General features: G+C 58.9%; 1 protein-coding gene across 1 annotated transcript; it reads left to right on the plus strand.

The window, feature by feature from the left end:
- Positions 1–1,308: 1,308 nt before the first annotated feature.
- On the plus strand, positions 1,309–15,845 carry IQGAP3 (IQ motif containing GTPase activating protein 3). The gene is made up of 38 exons (XM_068174736.1): positions 1,309–1,386; positions 2,168–2,255; positions 2,593–2,749; positions 3,040–3,117; positions 3,294–3,370; positions 3,509–3,576; positions 3,845–3,958; positions 4,361–4,539; positions 4,834–4,921; positions 5,188–5,351; positions 5,531–5,618; positions 5,764–5,927; positions 6,089–6,249; positions 6,496–6,620; positions 6,804–6,967; positions 7,158–7,248; positions 7,328–7,495; positions 7,613–7,755; positions 7,832–8,002; positions 8,297–8,380; positions 8,874–8,945; positions 9,480–9,549; positions 9,932–10,140; positions 10,344–10,496; positions 10,609–10,772; positions 10,923–11,147; positions 11,232–11,372; positions 11,847–11,931; positions 12,211–12,443; positions 12,532–12,664; positions 12,947–13,049; positions 13,207–13,351; positions 13,515–13,602; positions 13,866–14,078; positions 14,189–14,355; positions 14,508–14,609; positions 14,970–15,078; positions 15,333–15,845. The coding sequence occupies exons 1-38, from the start codon at positions 1,362–1,364 to the stop codon at positions 15,444–15,446; spliced, it is 4,923 nt and encodes a 1,640-aa protein (XP_068030837.1). The 5' UTR covers positions 1,309–1,361; the 3' UTR covers positions 15,447–15,845.
- The last annotated feature ends 3,023 nt before the right edge of the window (positions 15,846–18,868 follow it).

The raw sequence follows: 18,868 nt of genomic DNA on the forward strand, positions 1-18,868 counted from the left end.
GACAGCCATGTAATGGATGGCACAACCGGCTCCTTGCGGTCTCACAGTTCATGGCGGGTGCCTGGGGCTTGTTCCGTGCGGGGGCAGGCTCATGCTTTGGAGCAGGTTGATGGATGGGCTCAGAGCAGCGAGGGTACAGGGCACTCCGGGGCCGGGTGGCACGTCCTTGGTCTGGCACAGCGCTGACCCCTTGACACAGCCCCGCTGGGCCCTGGGGGACACGAAGTCCCCCAGCAGCCCTCGCTTGGCCCTGCAACCCCCGGTGTTTGCCCAGCCCCTGCACCCCAAGGTTCGCCCCTGCAACCCGAGGCTCCCCTCGCTCTCTCGGTGTGTGTCACCTCCCCGCACCCCCGGCACTCCCTGAGCTCCCCAGCGTGTGTCCCACGCTCTCCCCCACAGGTGTCCCGGTGCAGCCGCTCCCCCAGTGCCGCTCGTGCCGCCGGTGTCCCGGTGCTGCTGGGGTCCCAGTGTCCCGGTGCCCAGGGGTCCCTGTGTCGCAGTTCCCCAGTGTCCCGCTGTCCCAGTGTCGCCGCTCCCCGGTGTCCCAGGGTCCGGTGTCCCCGCTCTCCCGGTGTCGCTGCACCCCGGTGTCCTGGAGTTCGGTGTCCTGGTGTCCCGCTGTCCCGGTGTCGCTGCTCCCCCGGTGTCCCGCTGTCCCGGTGTCCCCGGTGTCGTTGCTCCCCGCTGTCCCGGTGTCTCGCTGTCCCGGTGTCGCTGCTCCCCGCTGTCCCGCTGTCCCGCTGTCGCTGCTCCCCGCTGTCCCGGGGTCCGGTGTCCCCGGTGTCCCGCTGTCCCGGTGTCCCGGTGTCCCGCTGTCCCGGTGTCCCGCTGTCCCGCTGTCCCGGTGTCGCTGCTCCCCGCTGTCCCGGTGTCGCTGCTCCCCGCTGTCCCGCTGTCCCGCTGTCCTGGTGTCGCTGCTCCCCCGCTGTCCTGGTGTCCCGCTGTCCCGGTGTCCCGCTGTCCCGCTGTCCCGGGGTCCGGTGTCCCGCTGTCCCGCTGTCCCGGTGTCCCGCTGTCCCGCTGTCCCGGTGTCGCTGCTCCCCGCTGTCCCGGTGTCCCGCTGTCCCGGTGTCCCGCTGTCCCGGTGTCGCTGCTCCCCGCTGTCCCGGGGTCCGGTGTCCCGCTGTCCCGGTGTCCCGCTGTCCCGCTGTCCCGGTGTCGCTGCTCCCCGCTGTCCCGCTGTCCCGCTGTCCCGGTGTCGCTGCTCCCCGCTGTCCCGGTGTCCCGGTGTCGTTGCTCCCCCGCTGTCCCGCTGTCCCGCTGTCCGCCGTCCCGGGGCCCCGCCCGGCAGCCCCCGCGCGGAGCCACGTGGGCGGCGGGAGATTCAAACCGCGGGCGGAGCCACCGGAGCCACCGCGGCCATGGAGGGAGCGGGGCCGGGGCGCTGTGAGTGACCGGCACCGGCAAAGGGGGGCTGCGGGCAGGGCTGCGGGCACGTCTGGGGGTGCCGAAGGATGAAGGGAGCAGGCATGCCCGGGGTGCGGGGGGGACGGGAGGGGGACAAGTCTGGGGTGCAGCGAGCTGGGGGAGGACAGGTAAGTCCGGGGGTGCGGGGGATGGGGGAACAGACGGGCCTGGGGCGCAGGGGAATGTGGGGGGGACAGCTAAGCCTTGGGGGCAGGGGGCTGTGGGGCGCACGGGGGGCCAGGGACTCTGGGTGTGCAGAGGGATGGGGGAGCGGTCGGATTTAGGGCTGCAGGGGGTTGAGGGGGGACAGGCAGGTCTGCATGTGGGTAGAGGGACGGCGGTGGCAAGGTTCCAGGCCCATGGGGACAAAGTGGGGGGGACATCTTTTGAGGAATGGTTTGTTGGGTGCCCCCCAGAAGTCATGGGTGCCTCCAGCACGAGCGGCAGCGTAAAAGGACCCCGAACCTGTAGCTGTGTTCCCCACCTCCTCCCCGGATGCTTGCTCTGTGCCCTCCCCCACTCCAGTGCCAGCTCTGATGGCCGTTATTTGGGAAAAAGGGAAATTGGAAACTTTCCTCCCACTGCCAGAAGGGCCTGCCTGGTGGCACTGTGACGTTGGTGCCACTCCCACGAGGGCTGTGGGAGGCTGCTGCAACCAAAGCCTGGCTTCCTTTCCCAAATCTTAGTTTCAGTGGCCATGGGGGCTTCAAAAAGCCTCTCTGAGCAGGGGGCTCTGATGGGAGATCCCCCTTCTGCCCAGGTGAGCGCCCGACCGCCGATGAGATGGACGAACAGAGGAGGCAGAACGTTGCCTACCAGTACCTGTGTCACCTGGAGGAAGCCAAGCGGTGGGGCTGCACTTGGGGAGACCCTCGAGCTCAGATTTGGGGGGAAAAGGGGTATTAAGGGGAGGGACAGGGGGAACGGGTGGGGAGTGGCTTCAAAATGCTGCTTGGATCCTGTGGTTTTATGGCTCCTCAAAGCTGGTTGGGGGGTTGTGTTTTTTGTGGGGGGACACAGCCCTACACCCAAACTGAAAACCACCCAGCAGCAAAAGCCTGAGGGCTGAGCTCCCCTGCCAGGGAGGATTTATTGGAATGGGGTTGGGAGGGGATATCCTTTGGGTGCTTTTCTGCTGGATGGGGTGCTGGGGGTCTGTGACGTGCCCTGTCCCTGCCCTGCCAGCTGGATGGAGGCCTGTCTGGGTGAGGGGCTGCCCCCACCCACGGAGCTGGAGGAGACTCTGCGCAACGGGGTCCTCCTGGCCAAGCTGGGCCACTGCTTTGCCCCTGCCATTGTCCCGCTGAAGAAGATCTACGACCCTGAACAGACACGGTACAAGGTAAGGCTGTGGCACCAGAGGGAAGGTGTAGTGCCCCTGAGGGTGTAGCCCCAAACCTTTCCCTTGCTGGTGAGTGCAGAGTGAGGAGGGACTCGCTGGCAGCAGTCACTGAGGAACTGTTCTGTAGCAGGTGGCTGCAATGGGGTCCCCGAGCTGTGTGCCTCTGGGGGGTCACAGGCATTGCGTCTGTCTTTAACCTCCTGCCTTGGCTGGGTTGGTCTGGGGGCAAGGGGGTACCCCAGGGATGGGAGAAAGTGGGGGTCAGCCTGACCTCAGCTCCTCTCTTCCAGACAGCTGGGCTTCACTTTCGGCACACGGATAACATCAACTACTGGCGTGATGCCATGAGCCACGTGGGGCTTCCCTCGGTAACACCTCCCCTCTGCTTTCCCCAGCCAAGGCACACAGTGGCCTTTGTGCCAGTACTGGGGGGGTGCTGCTGTGGCAGGGGGGCTTTGTCTTTGCCCCCAGCTCTTTGACACCAGCGACCCTGGGGACCGTCTCGATGCCATTGCCCGTGACGTGTCTCTTGTCTTGCTGGCAGATCTTCCACCCAGAGACCACTGACATCTATGACAAGAAGAACATGCCCCGAGTGGTCTACTGCATCCATGCACTCAGGTGGGTGCCCTGGCCTGGCTCTCATGGAATGTGTTCATGCTCATGAGCCCTTTGGTGGTGTCACCCGTCAGCCTCAGGTGACACGGAAGCGTCAGGAGGGAGAAGCAGGTGATGTCACCATGTGGGTTTGTATTTTAGCTTTTACCTCTTCAAGCTGGGGCTGGCTCCTCAGATCCAGGACTTGTATGGGAAAGTGAACTTCACAGGTATGGCACCGTGCCGGGAGACCTGGGCTGTGACTTGCCGAGGGGGGTTTGGCACCAGTGCTCTGGGGTCCCGTGGCAGGAGGGGTGTGCGGAGTGAAAGTCTTGGATGCTTTTTGCCAAAGCTGCCTCAGGGATGCTTACCCCAGTGGGAGGGGGTTTCTGCACCCCTCTTGGTCTGGCAGGGGACTGGGGGCTCTGCTGGCTGCCCCTGCTCGGGTACTGGGCTATGGGGCTGGTGCTGAGCAGTGCTGCCTCTGCTCTGCTCCAGAGGAGGAGATCAACAACATGAAGCGGGAGCTGGAGAAGTATGGGCTGCAGCTGCCTGCCTTCAGCAAGATTGGAGGCATTTTGGCCAACGAGCTCTCAGTGGATGAAGCAGCAGGTGATGGGTGCCTGGTGGGGAGTGGGGCTGGGTGTCAGCCCATAGCAGGATCTTGGCTCAGCCACTGAATGCCAAATCTGGGGCCAGCAAACTGGGAGGGCGTGCCTGGAGGTCTGGGATGCAGTGGGAGGCACCTGGTTGTTCTCTTTCAGCCTGGCACAAGGCTGCAGGTGCTGGCACAGCCCTTGCTAGCCAGCAGCAGCTGGGGTTCTGCATTCCCTGGGCTTGCTGTGAGACACAGACTTCCCGGGTGCTGGGGACTGCAGCTGGCCTTTTGAACAGGGCACGTTCCCACCATCGCCCAGGGAATGTCTTGTCCCACTGCATGCAGGGACAAAGCAGATGGTCCATCTTCCCCCTCCACGTCCCATCTCATTCCCCCCCTCCCTGCCTCACCTCCAGTCCATGCCGCGGTGTTGGCCATCAACGAGGCGGTGGATCGGGGCATGGTGGCCCAGACGATGGAGACGCTGCGCAACCCCCACGCGATGCTGCTGGGACTGCGCCAGGAGCTGGCAGGTGCCTACCAGGAGGTGCTGCACCAGGCCAAGCTGGAGAAGGGCAGCAATGCTAGAAACAGGGTGAGGAGGGCACAGGGTGCTCTGGGGTGGCTGGGAGAGGAGTAGCTCCTTTGCTGATGGGCAGGTGGGTGCTTCCAGCTGGAGGGGCACCTTGGCCAGAGACCATACGGGACTTGCTGGCTGAAACATGGCCTGGGAGTCCTTGTGCTGAGCAGAGGATGGGGGAGATGGTTCCTCTTTGGGGGCTGGTTCACCCAGGGGTTGGGAAATGAGCCCAGGCATCTGCAGGGGACCCCACTGTGCATGGTAGGGTGTGCTTGGGCAGAAAGCTCAGGCTGGGGAGTCCCTGTCCAGTACCCACAGGTGATCCCTGAAGGAGAGGACGTCTACGACTGGTGTCTGACCCAGGCTGAAATCCAAGAAAACATCAACAAAGTGAATGGTGAGCAAAGCTGGGCCTTCCCTCTGGGGCTTCTCCAGGGCTTATGGTGGGACCATGGTAGCCCTGGGCATGGGGAGAGTGGTGGGTGTAGCAGAAAGAAGTCTGCTCAAGCCAGCCTCAGACCTAGTGGGAAGAAGGGCTGGGTGTGCATTTCCAAGGAGAAATTAAAGTGATGGGTAGGCAGGCTTTAGCCATAGCTGCCTTTGCTCCCTGGAGCTGTGGGATGATTTCCCTGCTCACCTCTGGGGTGAACTGGCCTCTTGTAGTGCGTGGGGCTCTGGAAGAGGTGGACAATGCCCTGGAGAGACAGGATGTGCTGGCACTGCACTGTGCACTGCAGGACCCCATCCTGGCCCTGCGCTGCGTCCAGCGTGACAACCTCGAGCTCTACTTGGAGCAGCTCAGCTCCGACCGGGAGGAGAAGGCGCTGGTAGGGGCTGGCAGGAGCCTGGGGTGCAGGGTGCTGGTGCTGGGGGGCAGCCCATGGTCCCCAGGAAGAAGAAGGTCCCGTGGGCTGGGGAGTTGGCAGCTTTCTGCCAGGGGTCCGAGCAGGGCTGCTCTGTCAGCACGAGCATGGTGAGACCTGACATTCCTCCCTGCCTGTTGCAGGAACTGGGCTACCTGGAGCTGCTGGAGCAGGAGGAGGTGCAGGCAGGGATCCTCACAGCGAACCGGAGGGACGAGAAGGAGCGAGCCAGTGAGTGCCTGGGCAGACTCTTACTGCAGGTTCTGCTGCCCAGTGCATCTCAGGAGCTGGTGGGCCTGCTGGCAACCTGGCCCTGAGACAGGGCACGGCCACCTCCTGCAGCCACCCTGTGCCAGCCCCCCTGTCTGTCCCTCAGTGCTGCAGGCTGTCGGCCGGATCAACGCTGCTGTCCGCCAAGGGATGCCAGCAGAAACCTTGGAAGCTCTGATGGACCCTGCAGCCCAACTGCCTGATGTGCACGCCCCTGCTGCCTCCCTGTACCAGCACCAGCTGGCCCTGCTGCAGAGCCAGCACCCACGGGTGAGACACCCCAGAGATGGGCCATGGGTGCCCTTGACAGTGGGTGGGTTGGTCCCTCTGCTAGGTCTGGGGTCCTTCCTTTGTTGCTGCTTCCCTGAGGAAGCTGGGCCTGGAGGAGGAGGAGGTTATGGGGGTTCAGTGTCTCTGCCTGTCCTGTGCAGGGCGAGTTGGCACAGGAGGAGCTGTTTGTGGCTGTGGAGATGCTCTCAGCTGTGGCACTGGTTAACCAAGCCCTGGATGCCAGGAACCCCAGCAGGCTCTGGAGCAGCCTGGTCAGCCCTGCCCTGGGCCTCTCAGGAGCTGAGGATGCAAATGCACAGCGGTGAGTTGGGCTCTGTGTTAGGGGTTGGTGTGAAGAAATCTTGTGGAAAGGGCTGGTCAGGGGGCCTGGGCTTTTTGTGGGCTTGTTCCAGCAGCCTCCCTGTCCTATGCCTTGCTTCTCCCCTCTGAAGAGCTGGGCAGCTGGCCTGGCAGGTGCCCTCCTGCTCAGAATGCACCAAGCCCTCCTCGGAATGCACTGAGCCCTGCTTGGAATGCTTCAAGTCATTGCCTTGTGTCTCCCCTGCAGGTACTTTGATGACTTGTTGCAGCTGAAAGGCCAATTGAGGAAAGCAGGAGCTGAGTTCCTGAGCTGGAATGACATTCAGGACAGCGTCACCAGCACCAATTCATCAGTGCAGGATGAAAACGACCGTGAGTCCTGCCCACACGAGGTTTGGGCATGCAGGGGGTCGCAGATATCCTGGGAGGGAGGTTGCACTGGGATTCCAGCCCCGGTAAGACACTGGAGAATCTCACACCACCCTGGGCTGTGACTCCCTTGGGTGCCTGGAGCATTGGAGGGGCTGAAAGGCGTGTTCCTTCCCTCCCACCCAGGAGTCCGTGCTCTCCAGCTGGTCAACGAGGCGCTGCTGCAGGCAGACCCTGAGAAGACGTTGGCGGCGTTGCTGCTGCTGGCGCCCGCCCTGCCCGACATCGCCCTTCCAACCGCCCTGCGCTACCACCATGTCCTGTCCCGGGCACGGAGGCAGAAAGCCCAGGTGGGGTGGGGGTCATCAGCTGTGGAGTGCCTCCATGGCAGCATGGAATCCCCCCTGGATGCAGGGTACCCCGCCTTGGTCACAAGACTGTGAAGTAACCCCCCCACCCTCGCAGTGCAGCATCTGCAAAGCAGGAGGTGCTCAAAGGGGGCTGCCCAGCTCACTAGAGCCCGTCTCCCCCATCTCACAGGCCACGGAGGACAATGGAGCTGTTCTTTGGTGGGAAGAAATCCAGGAAGGGGTCTGCCAGGCCAACCAGGACACGGTGGCAGCCAGGAGAAGTGAGTGCTCTCCCTATGTAGGTGCTGCTGGAGGTCGGGGGTCGAGGAGGGGCTGATGTGAGCCCCTCTGCTCCCGCAGTGGCTCTGGGCATAGCTGCCATCAACCAGGCCATCAAGGAAGGGAAGGCATCACAGACGCTGAGGGTGCTGTGCAATCCTGACGTGGCCCTGCGTGGGGTGCTGAACACCTGTGCTGATGCCTACCAGGAGCAGCTGGCCGCTCTGATGGCCACCAAGAGACCAGCGGGTAAAACCCTGGGGGCTGCAAAACCTCCCCCACCCTGGGAGCCTGGGGTGCACCCCTGGCCAGGGTGTTCAGGGGGAGCAGCACTCTCCAGCAGCTCCCGTCCATCCCGCCACGCAGGGAGCATGAAGCTATCCTGGACCAGGCACAGGCTGCTGGATGGGGCCGAGTACTACCTGAACCTGCAGACCTTGGAGGGCAGCTGGCAGTGCCCACGCAACGGCAGCTTCAACACCACACATCTGAGCCGGGAGGAGATCCAGGTACGGGCAGGACGGGGCCGGGTGGGCACCGCTGGCAGCGCTGGGGCTGAGCTGGCGGTGCCTCGTGTCCTTGCAGTCGGTCATCACCCGAGTGACGCTGGCCCACGACCGCCAGCGCCTGTGGGCGTCCAACGTGGCCTTGGTGGTGAGGCTGCAGGCGCGGCTGCGGGGCTTCCTCGTTCGCCGGCAGTTCGCGGCACGGCGGCGCGTCCTGCGGGAGCAGAGGCCGGCTGCCATCAGGATCCAGGTGACACAGCCAGGATCTGTCCCTCCTCTGAACACAAACCGAGGGCAGCTGCTCGCAGCGCCTTCTGGCAGGCCCAGGGAGGGCCAGCGCTTGCTGCTCTGTACTTTTACTGCCAGGACCCCTGAGGTGCTGCAGAGAGTGAGGGGCTTGTTTCTCTCACAGTAGCTGCTTTGGCTGCTGGTTTCCTCTTTCCCCATGCTGTGTTACTCGCTTTCCTCATGTGCTCCCTGAAAAACCAATGGAGTCACAGTGACCTCACTCAGGTCTCTCCACCTGGTGTCTTCTTGTGCCCAGGCTTGTTGGAGGGGGTACAGGCAGCGCAGAGCTTACCTGGACAGGCTGCACTACCTGAAATCCAACACAGAGGCTGCAATCAAGGTTTGGAAGATTCTTTCTTCAGCCTTTGTTCCCATGTTGGGCACTGTCACCCGCTTGTTCAGCTTGTGAGGGTGGCATCTACCCCTGCCTGGCACAGAGGATCCAGGGGGGATTGTGGCAGCTGGGCCAGGGCAGTGTGTGAGTGGACAGGGGAGGAAAAGTCATAGAATAGAATTGTTACCATGGGTTCATTGAGGCTGGAAAAGCCCTTGAAGATCACTGAGTCCATTTGTTCCCTCAGCACTGCCAAGGCCACCACTGACCGTGTCCCCAGGTGCCACATCCCTATGGGTGTTAAATCCCTGCCAGGATGGTGAACCCACCACTTTGCTGGGCAGCCTGTGCCAATGCCTGACCACCCCTTCTATGAAGAAGTTTTCGTTAATATCCAACCTAAACCTCCCCTAGAAGTCCTCATGATTTTTCCCCTCCACCCATTCCCTTTGGCCAAGCAAGTCCTTCCAGAATCCAAATATTTGAACATCTCTCCCAGATCCAGGCAGCTGTGAGGATGTGGCAGGCACAGAGGAAGTACCAGGAGAGGCTGCGCTACTTCAGGCAGAATGTAAGTGATGGGATGGGAGTCAAACCACTCCTGGGACCATGTTGGTGGGGATGTAGGGGGATGATCTGGAGCACGTAGTTGGATCCCTGTCCCTGAGTGCTCTCAGTGCAGCTGGAAGAACTGATTCATCCTGGCAGGGGGACAGATGGGAAGGGATAGGTACACGGTGGGTCTGGAAACCAAACTCGCAGGTTTTGTAAAGTGTGAGGAGAGCAAAACCACTCCAGCTCCATCAAAAAACAACAATGACTTCAAGATGCCCATTAAGAGGGGAAGGAAATTTCTGGGGATAAAAGTGAAGTTGCACCCCTGGAGTTGCTGCAGCTTCTGATATGCAGTGAGTGGAGGGGAATGACCACTGAGAAGGGTAGAATCCCAAAATCTCTCCTGTGTTGTAGAGACCCTCAGTCCAGGCCTTAATACATTCCTGGCAGTGGGACCAGGCAGTGATGTGCTTGTCCAGCTCTCCTTCACTCCCCATGTGTGTTAGGGACACTGGAAAAACATCTCCCACCTCCTTGTTTGTCTTGGCAGATTAAAGCTGTAATTAAAATCCAGGCTTTTGTGCGAGCCAACAAGGCCCGTGGGGATTACAGGATGCTGGGTAAGTGCGTGCCTGCTCATTGCTGCTCTGAAGTGTGATGGCTAATTGGGAAGGGGACTCTGCCTCTTCCCTTGCTGGCCCTGCACAGTGGGGAAGCAGTTATGGGCAGGCCACTGGTGGCCCCTTGGCAAGGACAGGAGTGACAGAGCCTGGTGGTCCTTGGTCATCAGCCCTGGGGCTGCCCCTCTGCCCCCAGAAGCTTCCTGGAGGCTGTTGCACAGTGTGGCCGTGTGCTGTCCCATGTCCTGGTGCTGCAAGAAGATGCTTTTTGGGGAGGAGGATGAGGTGTCTGAGTGAATGCTGCTGGTCTGAGGGTCTGTGGTGGGGGTGGCCACTCCATCCACCTGCAGATTATTCATGGCCTTACTGTGCATTGCTGCAGTCCACACCAAGAGTCCTCCCTTGGGCACCGTCCGGCGCTTCATCCACCTGCTGGAGCAGAGCCAGCACGACTTCTGGGAGGAGTCGGAGGTGCTGCGCCTGCAGGAGGAGGTGGTGAAGAGGATCCGTGCCAGCCGGCAGCTGGAGAGTGACCTGGACCTCATGGACATCAAGATTGGGCTGCTGGTCAAGAACAGGATCACGCTGCAGGTAGAGAGAGAGGGGAGGACTTGGCTGCCTCATGCGGTCCTGCCCTCCATGGCATCGCAGCTTGGACTTGTCTCTGCTTCACTTCTTAAGCGGTTGGAGGGGTTGGGGAGCACTGGGGTGCCTCTGGCTCTCCCAGAAACTGGTCAGAATGCCAGAGCCTTAGGCCGACCCCAGTGCTTCTCTCCCTGCCTGTGTGGCCACAGGAGGTGGTGTCCCACTGCAAGAAGCTGACCAGGAAGAACAAGGAGCAGCTCTCAGAGATGATGTCCATGGACAAGCAGAAGGGGCTCAAGACACTCAGCAAGGAGAAGAGGCAGAAGCTGGAGGCCTATCAGCACCTCTTCTACCTGCTGCAGGTGGGGCTGGGGGGCTCTGCTGTGTCCCCTACAGCTGGGGGGGCAGTGCAGGGACCTGAGCCCCAGCTACCCCACGACACCTGGGCTAGCTTGGTGTCCCTCGTCCCTGCAGACACAGCCAGTGTACTTGGCCAGGCTGATCTTCCAGATGCCCCAGAACAAGTCCACCAAATTCATGGAGTCAGTGATCTTTACGCTTTACAACTACGCTTCCAACCCACGGGAGGCTTATCTGCTGCTGCAGCTCTTCAAAGTGGCACTGCAGGAGGAGATCAGGTGCGTGTCCTGCTGTGGGAACAGGCCCAGAGAAAGGCTGAACTGCATCAGTTTGGATGCTGTTATCTCTTCTATCTGCTGCCTCCTGCTTGGAGAGCACCCACACACCAGTCCATCCCCTCATGCCATCTGCCCCATCTCTGTCCCCAGGTCCAAGGTGGACCACGTTCATGACATCCTGACGGGCAATGCCACGGTGATCCGGCTGGTGGTCAGCTTCTACCGCAACGTGCGCGGGCAGAACGCCCTGCGGCACATCCTGGCTGGCCCGGTGCAGGAGGTCCTGCAGGACAAGACCCTCAGCATCCACACGGACCCTGTGGACATCTACAAGGCGTGGATCAACCAGACTGAGTCGCAGAGTGGGCACAGAAGGTCAGACCCTGGGTAAGAAGGCTTGGCTCGGACACAGGGTGACGGGCACTGAGATGGTGATGGGGTCCTGTCTTCCCTTCACAGCAAGCTCCCGTATGAGGTCAGCCCTGAGCAGGCTCTCAGCCACCCCGAGGTCCAAAGGAGGCTGGACATTTCTATCCGCAATCTCCTGGCAGTAACAGACAAGTTTGTCTCTGCCATCACCTCTTCTGTGGACAAGATCCCGTGAGTATCCCGACGGTTTCCGTGCACACCCCAGGAGTGCTGTTGGCTCTAAGGTGTCTCCAGCAAGGCCTTAGAAAGGAGGTTGGGTTAGGGGGGGCTTTCTGGCCCCTTTGCTGCTGCAGGACTGAGTTACTGCACTGTCAGCAAGGGGAACCCCCAAATATCAGCAGCGCCTCATGGGCTGCTTTGTTTTTCTGCTCCGTTTCTGGGCAGTTTACTGCTGACATTGAGATGTCTGCCAGGAAGAATCTGAGCTTTGTGGTCATCTCAGAGGATGAAGGCCTCCTCCAGAGATGCCTGGGTTGGCAGCAGGCTGGGGGAGGCAGCTGAGGGGCACTGTAGCTGCCAATCCTACCTGTGGGCTTCTCCATCACCCCAGGGCTGGGGGCTTGCAGCTTCTGGGGTGATGGGTGGTAGGACTGGGTCATCAGGGTGGACCCACATGCTGATGGTCCTCTCCCTACCTCTCCTCAGCTATGGGATGCGCTACATGGCCAAAATCCTGAGGATGTCCTTGGCTGAGAAATTCCCCAAGGCTCCAGCAGAGGAGGTTGATAAGGTACCATGGGGCTGGGGCACCTGTACGGTTTGGTGGGGTTCAGCTGTGTCTGTACACGAAGAGCCACAAAAGGTCATGTCCTCTTGACTTAAAAACACCCCCAAGTCAACATTTTCCTTGAGCCACTAAGGAAATGCCAAGAGTGGGCTTTTCCCCTGCGCTGCCATCTCTTCCAGGAGGATCTTACCATGCAGAGCAAGGATGGAACATCCTTCCCTGCTGAGGTGTCACCTCCTTGGGCCCTAACCCATCTGCTCCCCAGCCTGTCTCATGTCCTAGATCGTGGGGAACCTGCTCTACTACCGCTTCATGAACCCAGCAGTGGTGGCCCCTGATGGTTTTGACATCGTGGACGTGTCGGCCGGGGCGGCCCTGCGCCCCGACCAGCGCCGCAGCCTGGGCTCCATCGCCAAGGTGCTGCAGCACGCCGCCGCCCACAAGGCCTTCCAGGGGGAGAGTGCCCACCTCTGCGGGCTCAACCAGTACCTGGAGCACACCCACAACAAGTTCAGGTGGGCCCCAGGATGGCGATGGGGTGGGAGGGCGGCTAGGAGCCCGTGGCAGGGGTTTGGGGCTGACCAAAGGGGTCCCTCCCTGCAGGAGGTTCATCTCTGCTGCCTGCTGCGTCCCTGAGCCTGAAGAGAGGTTTGACGTGGATGAGTACTCAGAGATGGTGGCAGTGGCCAAACCAGTCATCTACATCACTGTCGGGGAGCTCATCAACACGCACAAGGTCAGGGCATAAAGCTCATGGCAAGCTCTGTTTCCTCTGCTCCCCACCCCCTGGGCTTTCTGCTGAGTTTCCTCCCATTCTTCTGTATCCCGCCCCTGGCACAGCTTCCTTCTTCCTGACCCTTTATTTCCCTTCTAAGCAAGGAAATAACCTAGATTCTGCAGCTTTGTCCTTTTGCAAACCTCATATTTTCTCCATCCCCTCTTGGGTGCGAAGGGTGACCCTCCCTCACTCTCCATTTGCATCCCCCTTTGCCACTGATTCATTCCTTGCACTGTCCAGCTCCTGCTCGAGCACCAGGACTCCATCACATCACACCACAGTGACCCCCTGCACGAGCTCCTGGAGGATCTTGATGAGCTTCCTACAGTCCAGTCCCTGGTTGGTAGGTTGGATTCTGGGACCCGCCACCCACCCTGGTGGGAGGAGGGTGGATGTGGGCGCACTTTCCTTGCACAAAGTTTGAGCTAGATTGCTCTGGGCATGGGAAGCCAGCCCTCTAGAGCCCAGCACAGCTAGCAGGGCTCTCTGTGCCCTCGCAGGGGAGAGTGTTGCCAGCCTGGGAGACAGTGGTGCCGAGCAGGTGCTCTCCCAGCTCAGCAGAACTGAGATCTCCCTCACCCTCACCAACAAGCTGGTGCCAGTGGCCAGCAGCGAGGAGAGTGACACGAGGAGCCTGCTGCTGAGGTGAGGATGGGCTCTGTGGGCATCAGGAGGGTACTGGGGGTGTTGGAAGGGTACTGGGGGCTGGGATGCTCAAGGTGGGCGAGAAACCCTTAGGAGGCAACTGAATATTGTGTGGAGGGCGATGGTCTGGAGCAGATGCCTGACATCTCCCTCTGGTCTCTAGCACCAAGCAGATGCTGGTGGATTTGATCCAGTGCCAACCAGGAGATTCCCTCCCAGAAATCCTGTGGACACCAGCCTCAGAGCATGAGGTGGGATGTGTGAGGCTGCTGCTAGGGATGAACTGAAAATCCTTGTGGGCAAAGGGCGAAAAAGTTCTCAGCAAAAAGTTGCCCTGCTCCTCTCAGAGGTTTGGCCACGGCTCTTGTGATCCAGCAGTGAGCTCTGGATTTCAGAAAAATCCCATTTCTGGGCCAGGAGAGACCCACATCAAAGCGTGGGTGAAGGAGTTCGCTTGTTCCATCTCTGTATCCCGTTCCAGCTGTGTTCCAGGCTGACCCCTTCTCATCCCTAGGAAGCTGCCCACGAGCACCTCGTGCGCCAGCGAGCGCTGCGGGATGCCCAGCCCTCTGCCCAGCTGAGGCGCCACCCCTCCCTGGCTGCCAACGGCCAGCTCTCCATGGAGGAGAAGAAGCGCAAGGTCATCCGCAACCTGCGGCGCTTGGAGAGCCTGGGGCTGGTGGACTCTGCCAACCAGTACCAGGAGCTCATTGACCAGCTGGCCAAGGTGTGCTGGGGTGTGCTGAGCCGGGGATCACCCCTAAACCCCCGGAGGTCCTGCTCTGGTAAAGCTCATCATGGCATATGTTGGTTTTCTGGCACTGCTGTTTCCTCCAGGACATCCGGAACCAGCGGCGTCACCGGCAGCAGCGCCGCAGGGAGCTCCTGAAGCTGAGGCAGACCCTGGAGGGCCTCGATGCCAAGACTCTGTTTTATGAGGAGCAAATTGATTATTACAACCAGTACATCAAGACCTGCCTTGACAACCTGGCAGCCAGCAACAAGTGCGGTTCCTTACCAAAAATCAGTAATTTAAAAAAAAAAAAAAAAACGTTATTTGTTTTCATTGCTCTCTGGTTGTTGTGAATCCTGGAGATGTTGGGAATCCAAAGGGTCATGGAGATGAGCTCTCAGAATGTGGTCCCTTGTCTTCCAGGGGCAGTGGGAAGAGCAAGAAGCTGCCATCTCTGCACTACACGGCAGCCCAGCTGTGGGAGAAAGGGGTGCTGCTGGAGATCCAGGACCTGCCACCCAGCCAGTGCGTAACCCTGCTCCAGGGGAGGAGCTCCTGCTTGGGCTTATCCAGTGCAGGGCCAGGAGTTAATGCACTCTGATCCTTGTGGGCTCCTTTCCATTCAGGATATTCCATGATTCTATGAAAACTTAGGCAGTTAGAGGAAAATAACTGAGGGGGAGGATGTACATGGGCCACTGTTGTCCTGTCATGTGGGGCAAGCTGTTTTGTGTCGGAGAATGCAGGAAAGTTGGGATTTGTAGTGGGGTTTGGGCTGTGGGTCTGGCTGCTGTGCTGAGGGGGGTGCACTGGGTGGGTGACCTGGTCCTTGGCTGTGTTAAAGCTGTGAAACCTCTTTGGTAGTGAGTGTCTCCATCTTCTCAGGCTCAGGAACGTGGTTTTCGACATCATCCCCTGTGAGGAATCGGGCAGGTTCCAGGTGAAAGCCAAATTCATGGGGATCGACATGGAGCACTTCCAGCTGCACTACCAGGTGGGGAGCCTGTCCTGCAGCTGCTGGGGGTCAGAGGGATGAGGGCAGCCGGGCTATGTGGGGGCTGGGTGGTGTCCCCCCACCTGCAGCTCTTCTTGGGGACTTGGAGCCCGTGTGGAGCCCTGCCTTGAGCTGCTGGGGGCAGCCTAGCTGTGCAGCTCCCCCTGCAAAGCCAGCTCCCTGTGCCCGGGCTGGGCACTGAGGAGGGCTTCCCTGGCCGGGCACAGCGGCGGTGACAGTCCCCTCTCCCACAGGACCTGCTGCAGCTGCAGTACGAGGGTGTAGCAGTCATGAAGATGTTCGACAAGGCCAAGGTCAATGTCAACCTGCTCATTTTCCTCCTCAACAAGAAGTTCTTCAAGAAGTAACAGGGTCAGGGGTGGGGCTAGAGGAAGGGGGCAATGTAAACCTGCCCAAGAGACCTCGGGGTTGGTGGTCCCAGGGCAGGGAAGCTGCTGCTGGCCATGGAGCTTTCCTGCATGGATGCAGTGTGCTTGAGCATCTGCAGCCAGCAGTGCCTGACTGGGGAGCACAGGGCCCAGCCCCAGCCCTGGGCACCCTGAGCTTGGTACTAAACCAGTGCCCGGCCTCCCTGCAGGAGGATGCAGCTGCCAAAGCTTTTGCAGCGTGTGTTGCTTTTAAAATCTATTTTATCTGGCTATTTTGGCTGTTTAATTCCTGTGTTGCCAACAGCCAGCTGCCCACTCTGTATTTCTGGACACTACACAGGTTTTACTGATATAATAAAGGTATCTAATTTATCTATATATATCTATATCTATATGTATGTATATATTTCTTCCTCACACTAAGGCTTGGGAAATGGCAGAATCAATCTTTGTATGGATGGGTAGGGAGAGGCCAGAACAGAGAGGCAATAACTGCTTGTGAAGCCAAGCTGTGAGCTCTTCTCTAGTATATTGAGGTGCAATAGAAGAATTTTGATTTTAAAGATGAATTTCACTGCTCTTCAGCCAGGCTGTGAAACACAAGAGAGAGGCTCAGTGTCACTGCTGTCCCATGGATGTTTTGAGGGACTGGAGCAGGAACCAAATCTCTGGACCACATTGGTGCCTGGCATCTGCTGTGGAACAACCCCACGGCACCATCTCAGCAGGGATGGTGGTGTCTCTGTCCCCTCTTGAGTTGATCTGGTGCTTAATCAGTTTTCAAGTGTGGGATAATGACTGGTTTTGGCCATGGCTGCATTTAAAGCACTTTCTCTCCATGTGAGCTCCTCCTCCAGCCCCTTCCCTGGGATGGGAAGGGAGCTGCTGGCACTCCCAACCTCCTCCCACCCCATCTCCTTCAGGCACGGGAGCAGCAGGTCCCAAACCTGCCCTGCAAAGGAAGTTTTTTGGAGGATTGGAATAGGAATCTCCCCAACTGCTGTGGGACCTTGAGGCAGCTCAGGGGTACCTGATTTATTGGCATCTCAGGCTCTGTCTTGTCTTTGGGAAGTGATGTTTGTTTGTGAGGTTTTTATGTGATTTTCTTTCCCTCCTCTCATATAAATGCCTCAAACTATGCTTATTCTATCCCCATCCCTGCTGGATTCCTGCAGTGCTGCCTCTGCTTGTTTACTCTAAATAAAGATCTATGAGAAAATGCAGGATTTCTCTGGATGATCATTTCCCTGTGCTCCTCACCTGCCTCTCCCTTTGTTTACCAGGGTCTTGGAGGCTGGTGCCATTCCTGCAGCACCCCCTTCCCAAAGCAAGGTGTCCCCTCAGCTTCTGGCCAGGGCCACCAGGGAGCAGCTCCCTCACAGCAGCGCAGAGTCAGGTACTGAGGCACAACTCAGCTCTTGCACAGGGAATTTAGGCCACTTTCAGGCACACTTAATTCTTAAATAAATACTATGATTACGTCTCCTAAAGACTATGATTATATCTCTACAGGAATGAAGTGGGATCAAGCTGCAGCACTTTTCTGTGTTTAAAATAGGACCAGGCTGCCATTAACCTGTTGGATGCTGCACCATCTGCAGGGACAGGATCCTGGGAAGTTGCTGCTGCACATTACCCATTACCACATGGGTTTTTATCTTCTGGTTACCATATTTGTTTATTTTTTTTCCCCCTCCTTGCCTTTAGAGGAGGATCCAGCATGTCTCTGGCTGTGGCTCAGTGTGGTTTGATGCTGCCAGCCACCTCCCCCAGCAGCCAAGCATCCATTGGCTTTGCACCAGCAGCATTTGGCACGCTGAGAACACTTTTTTAGGGTGCTTTGGGGATGGAGGGGAATCCTGAGGTAAAGAACTCCACCTAATAAGAACAGTCCCAACTATTCACTAAGCACAGCTGCAGCATGGGCTGCAGGGGACTCGGTGTTGCTGTGGAAAAGGTGATTTTGTTTTTTTTTGGCTCCCGGGAAGCTGTGCTGTGGCCAGCCATTCTGTTGGATTGGTTTGTGTCTCACAAATGGGATGGGACCCTGACTGGTTTCAGACTTGGGATTTATTATCTGTCTGTATCATACAAGCAAAAAGCAAGAGACACTGAGAAATATCAACATCCACGCAAACACAGATCAGAGACAAGATGGCAGTTCATGCAAAGCCTTTTTCTACGTATTCTTTGAACTAATAGCATAAAAGAAAAGGTGTAAAGTCATTATACTCTAACCAATAAGAAAAGGACCCACGTAGGTTTAACATTAACAAAAGGACTTCAGTTTAGAAATTTCCCAACCTTTCTCAGCTTTAGAAAAGTGTCTTTCACCTTTTAATATTCCTCCAAGCCATGACTCAGAACTAGGGTGCCACCTCTTGCCTCCTGCCCACTCGCTTTGGAGAGGAGGTCGGAGGGGAAAATGAAGCCCTGGGAGTGCTGGAGGAGGCTTGGCTGGCTGAGCTCCTCCCGACACAGCTCCACTAGATGTCATCGCAAGCTGGGGATAAAGCACCAGTGCTGGGCGAGCACAGCCCCGCCGCGGGCTCCTCGGGTGGCTGCAGCCGCTCAGGTGGCCCTAGCCCCAAGGATGGGTCCAGCACAGCAAGCCCAGCATGTCCTGGTGTGGACAGAGCAAGGCTGAGGCTTGCAGAGGACAGGAGCTCCAGCACAGCCTCTCCTCTCTGTCACAGCTGGACACATCACAGGATGGGTCCAGCACAGCAAGCCCAGCACGTCCCGGTGTGGACAGAGCAAGGCTGAGGCTTGCAGAGGACAGGAGCTCCAGCACAGCCTCTCCTCTCTGTCACAGCTGGACACATCACAGGATGGGTCCAGCACAGCAAGCCCAGCACGTCCCGGTGTGGACAGAGCAAGGCTGAGGCTTGCAGAGGACAGGAGCTCCAGCACAGCCTCTCCTCTCTGTCACAGCTGGACACATCACAGGATGGGTCCAGCACAGCAAGCCCAGCACGTCTTGGTGTGGATAGAGCAAGGCTGAGGCTTGCAGAGGACAGGAGCTCCAGCACAGCCTCTCCTCTCTGTCACAGCTGGACACATCACAGGATGGGTCCAGCACAGCAAGCCCAGCATGTCCTGGTGTGGACAGAGCAAGGCTGAGGCTTGCAGAGGACAGGAGCTCCAGCACAGCCTCTCCTCTCTGTCACAGCTGGACACATCACAGGATGGGTCCAGCACAGCAAACCCAGCACGTCCTGGTGTGGACAGAGCAAGGCTGAGGCTTGCAGAGGACAGGAGCTCCAGCACAGCCTCTCCTCTCTGTCACAGCTGGACACATCACAGGATGGGTCCAGCACAGCAAGCCCAGCACGTCCCGGTGTGGACAGAGCAAGGCTGAGGCTTGCAGAGGACAGGAGCTCCAGCACAGCCTCTCCTCT

This window comes from Anomalospiza imberbis, chromosome 29 (assembly GCF_031753505.1).
Source record: "Anomalospiza imberbis isolate Cuckoo-Finch-1a 21T00152 chromosome 29, ASM3175350v1, whole genome shotgun sequence".
NCBI lineage: Eukaryota > Metazoa > Chordata > Aves > Passeriformes > Viduidae > Anomalospiza > Anomalospiza imberbis.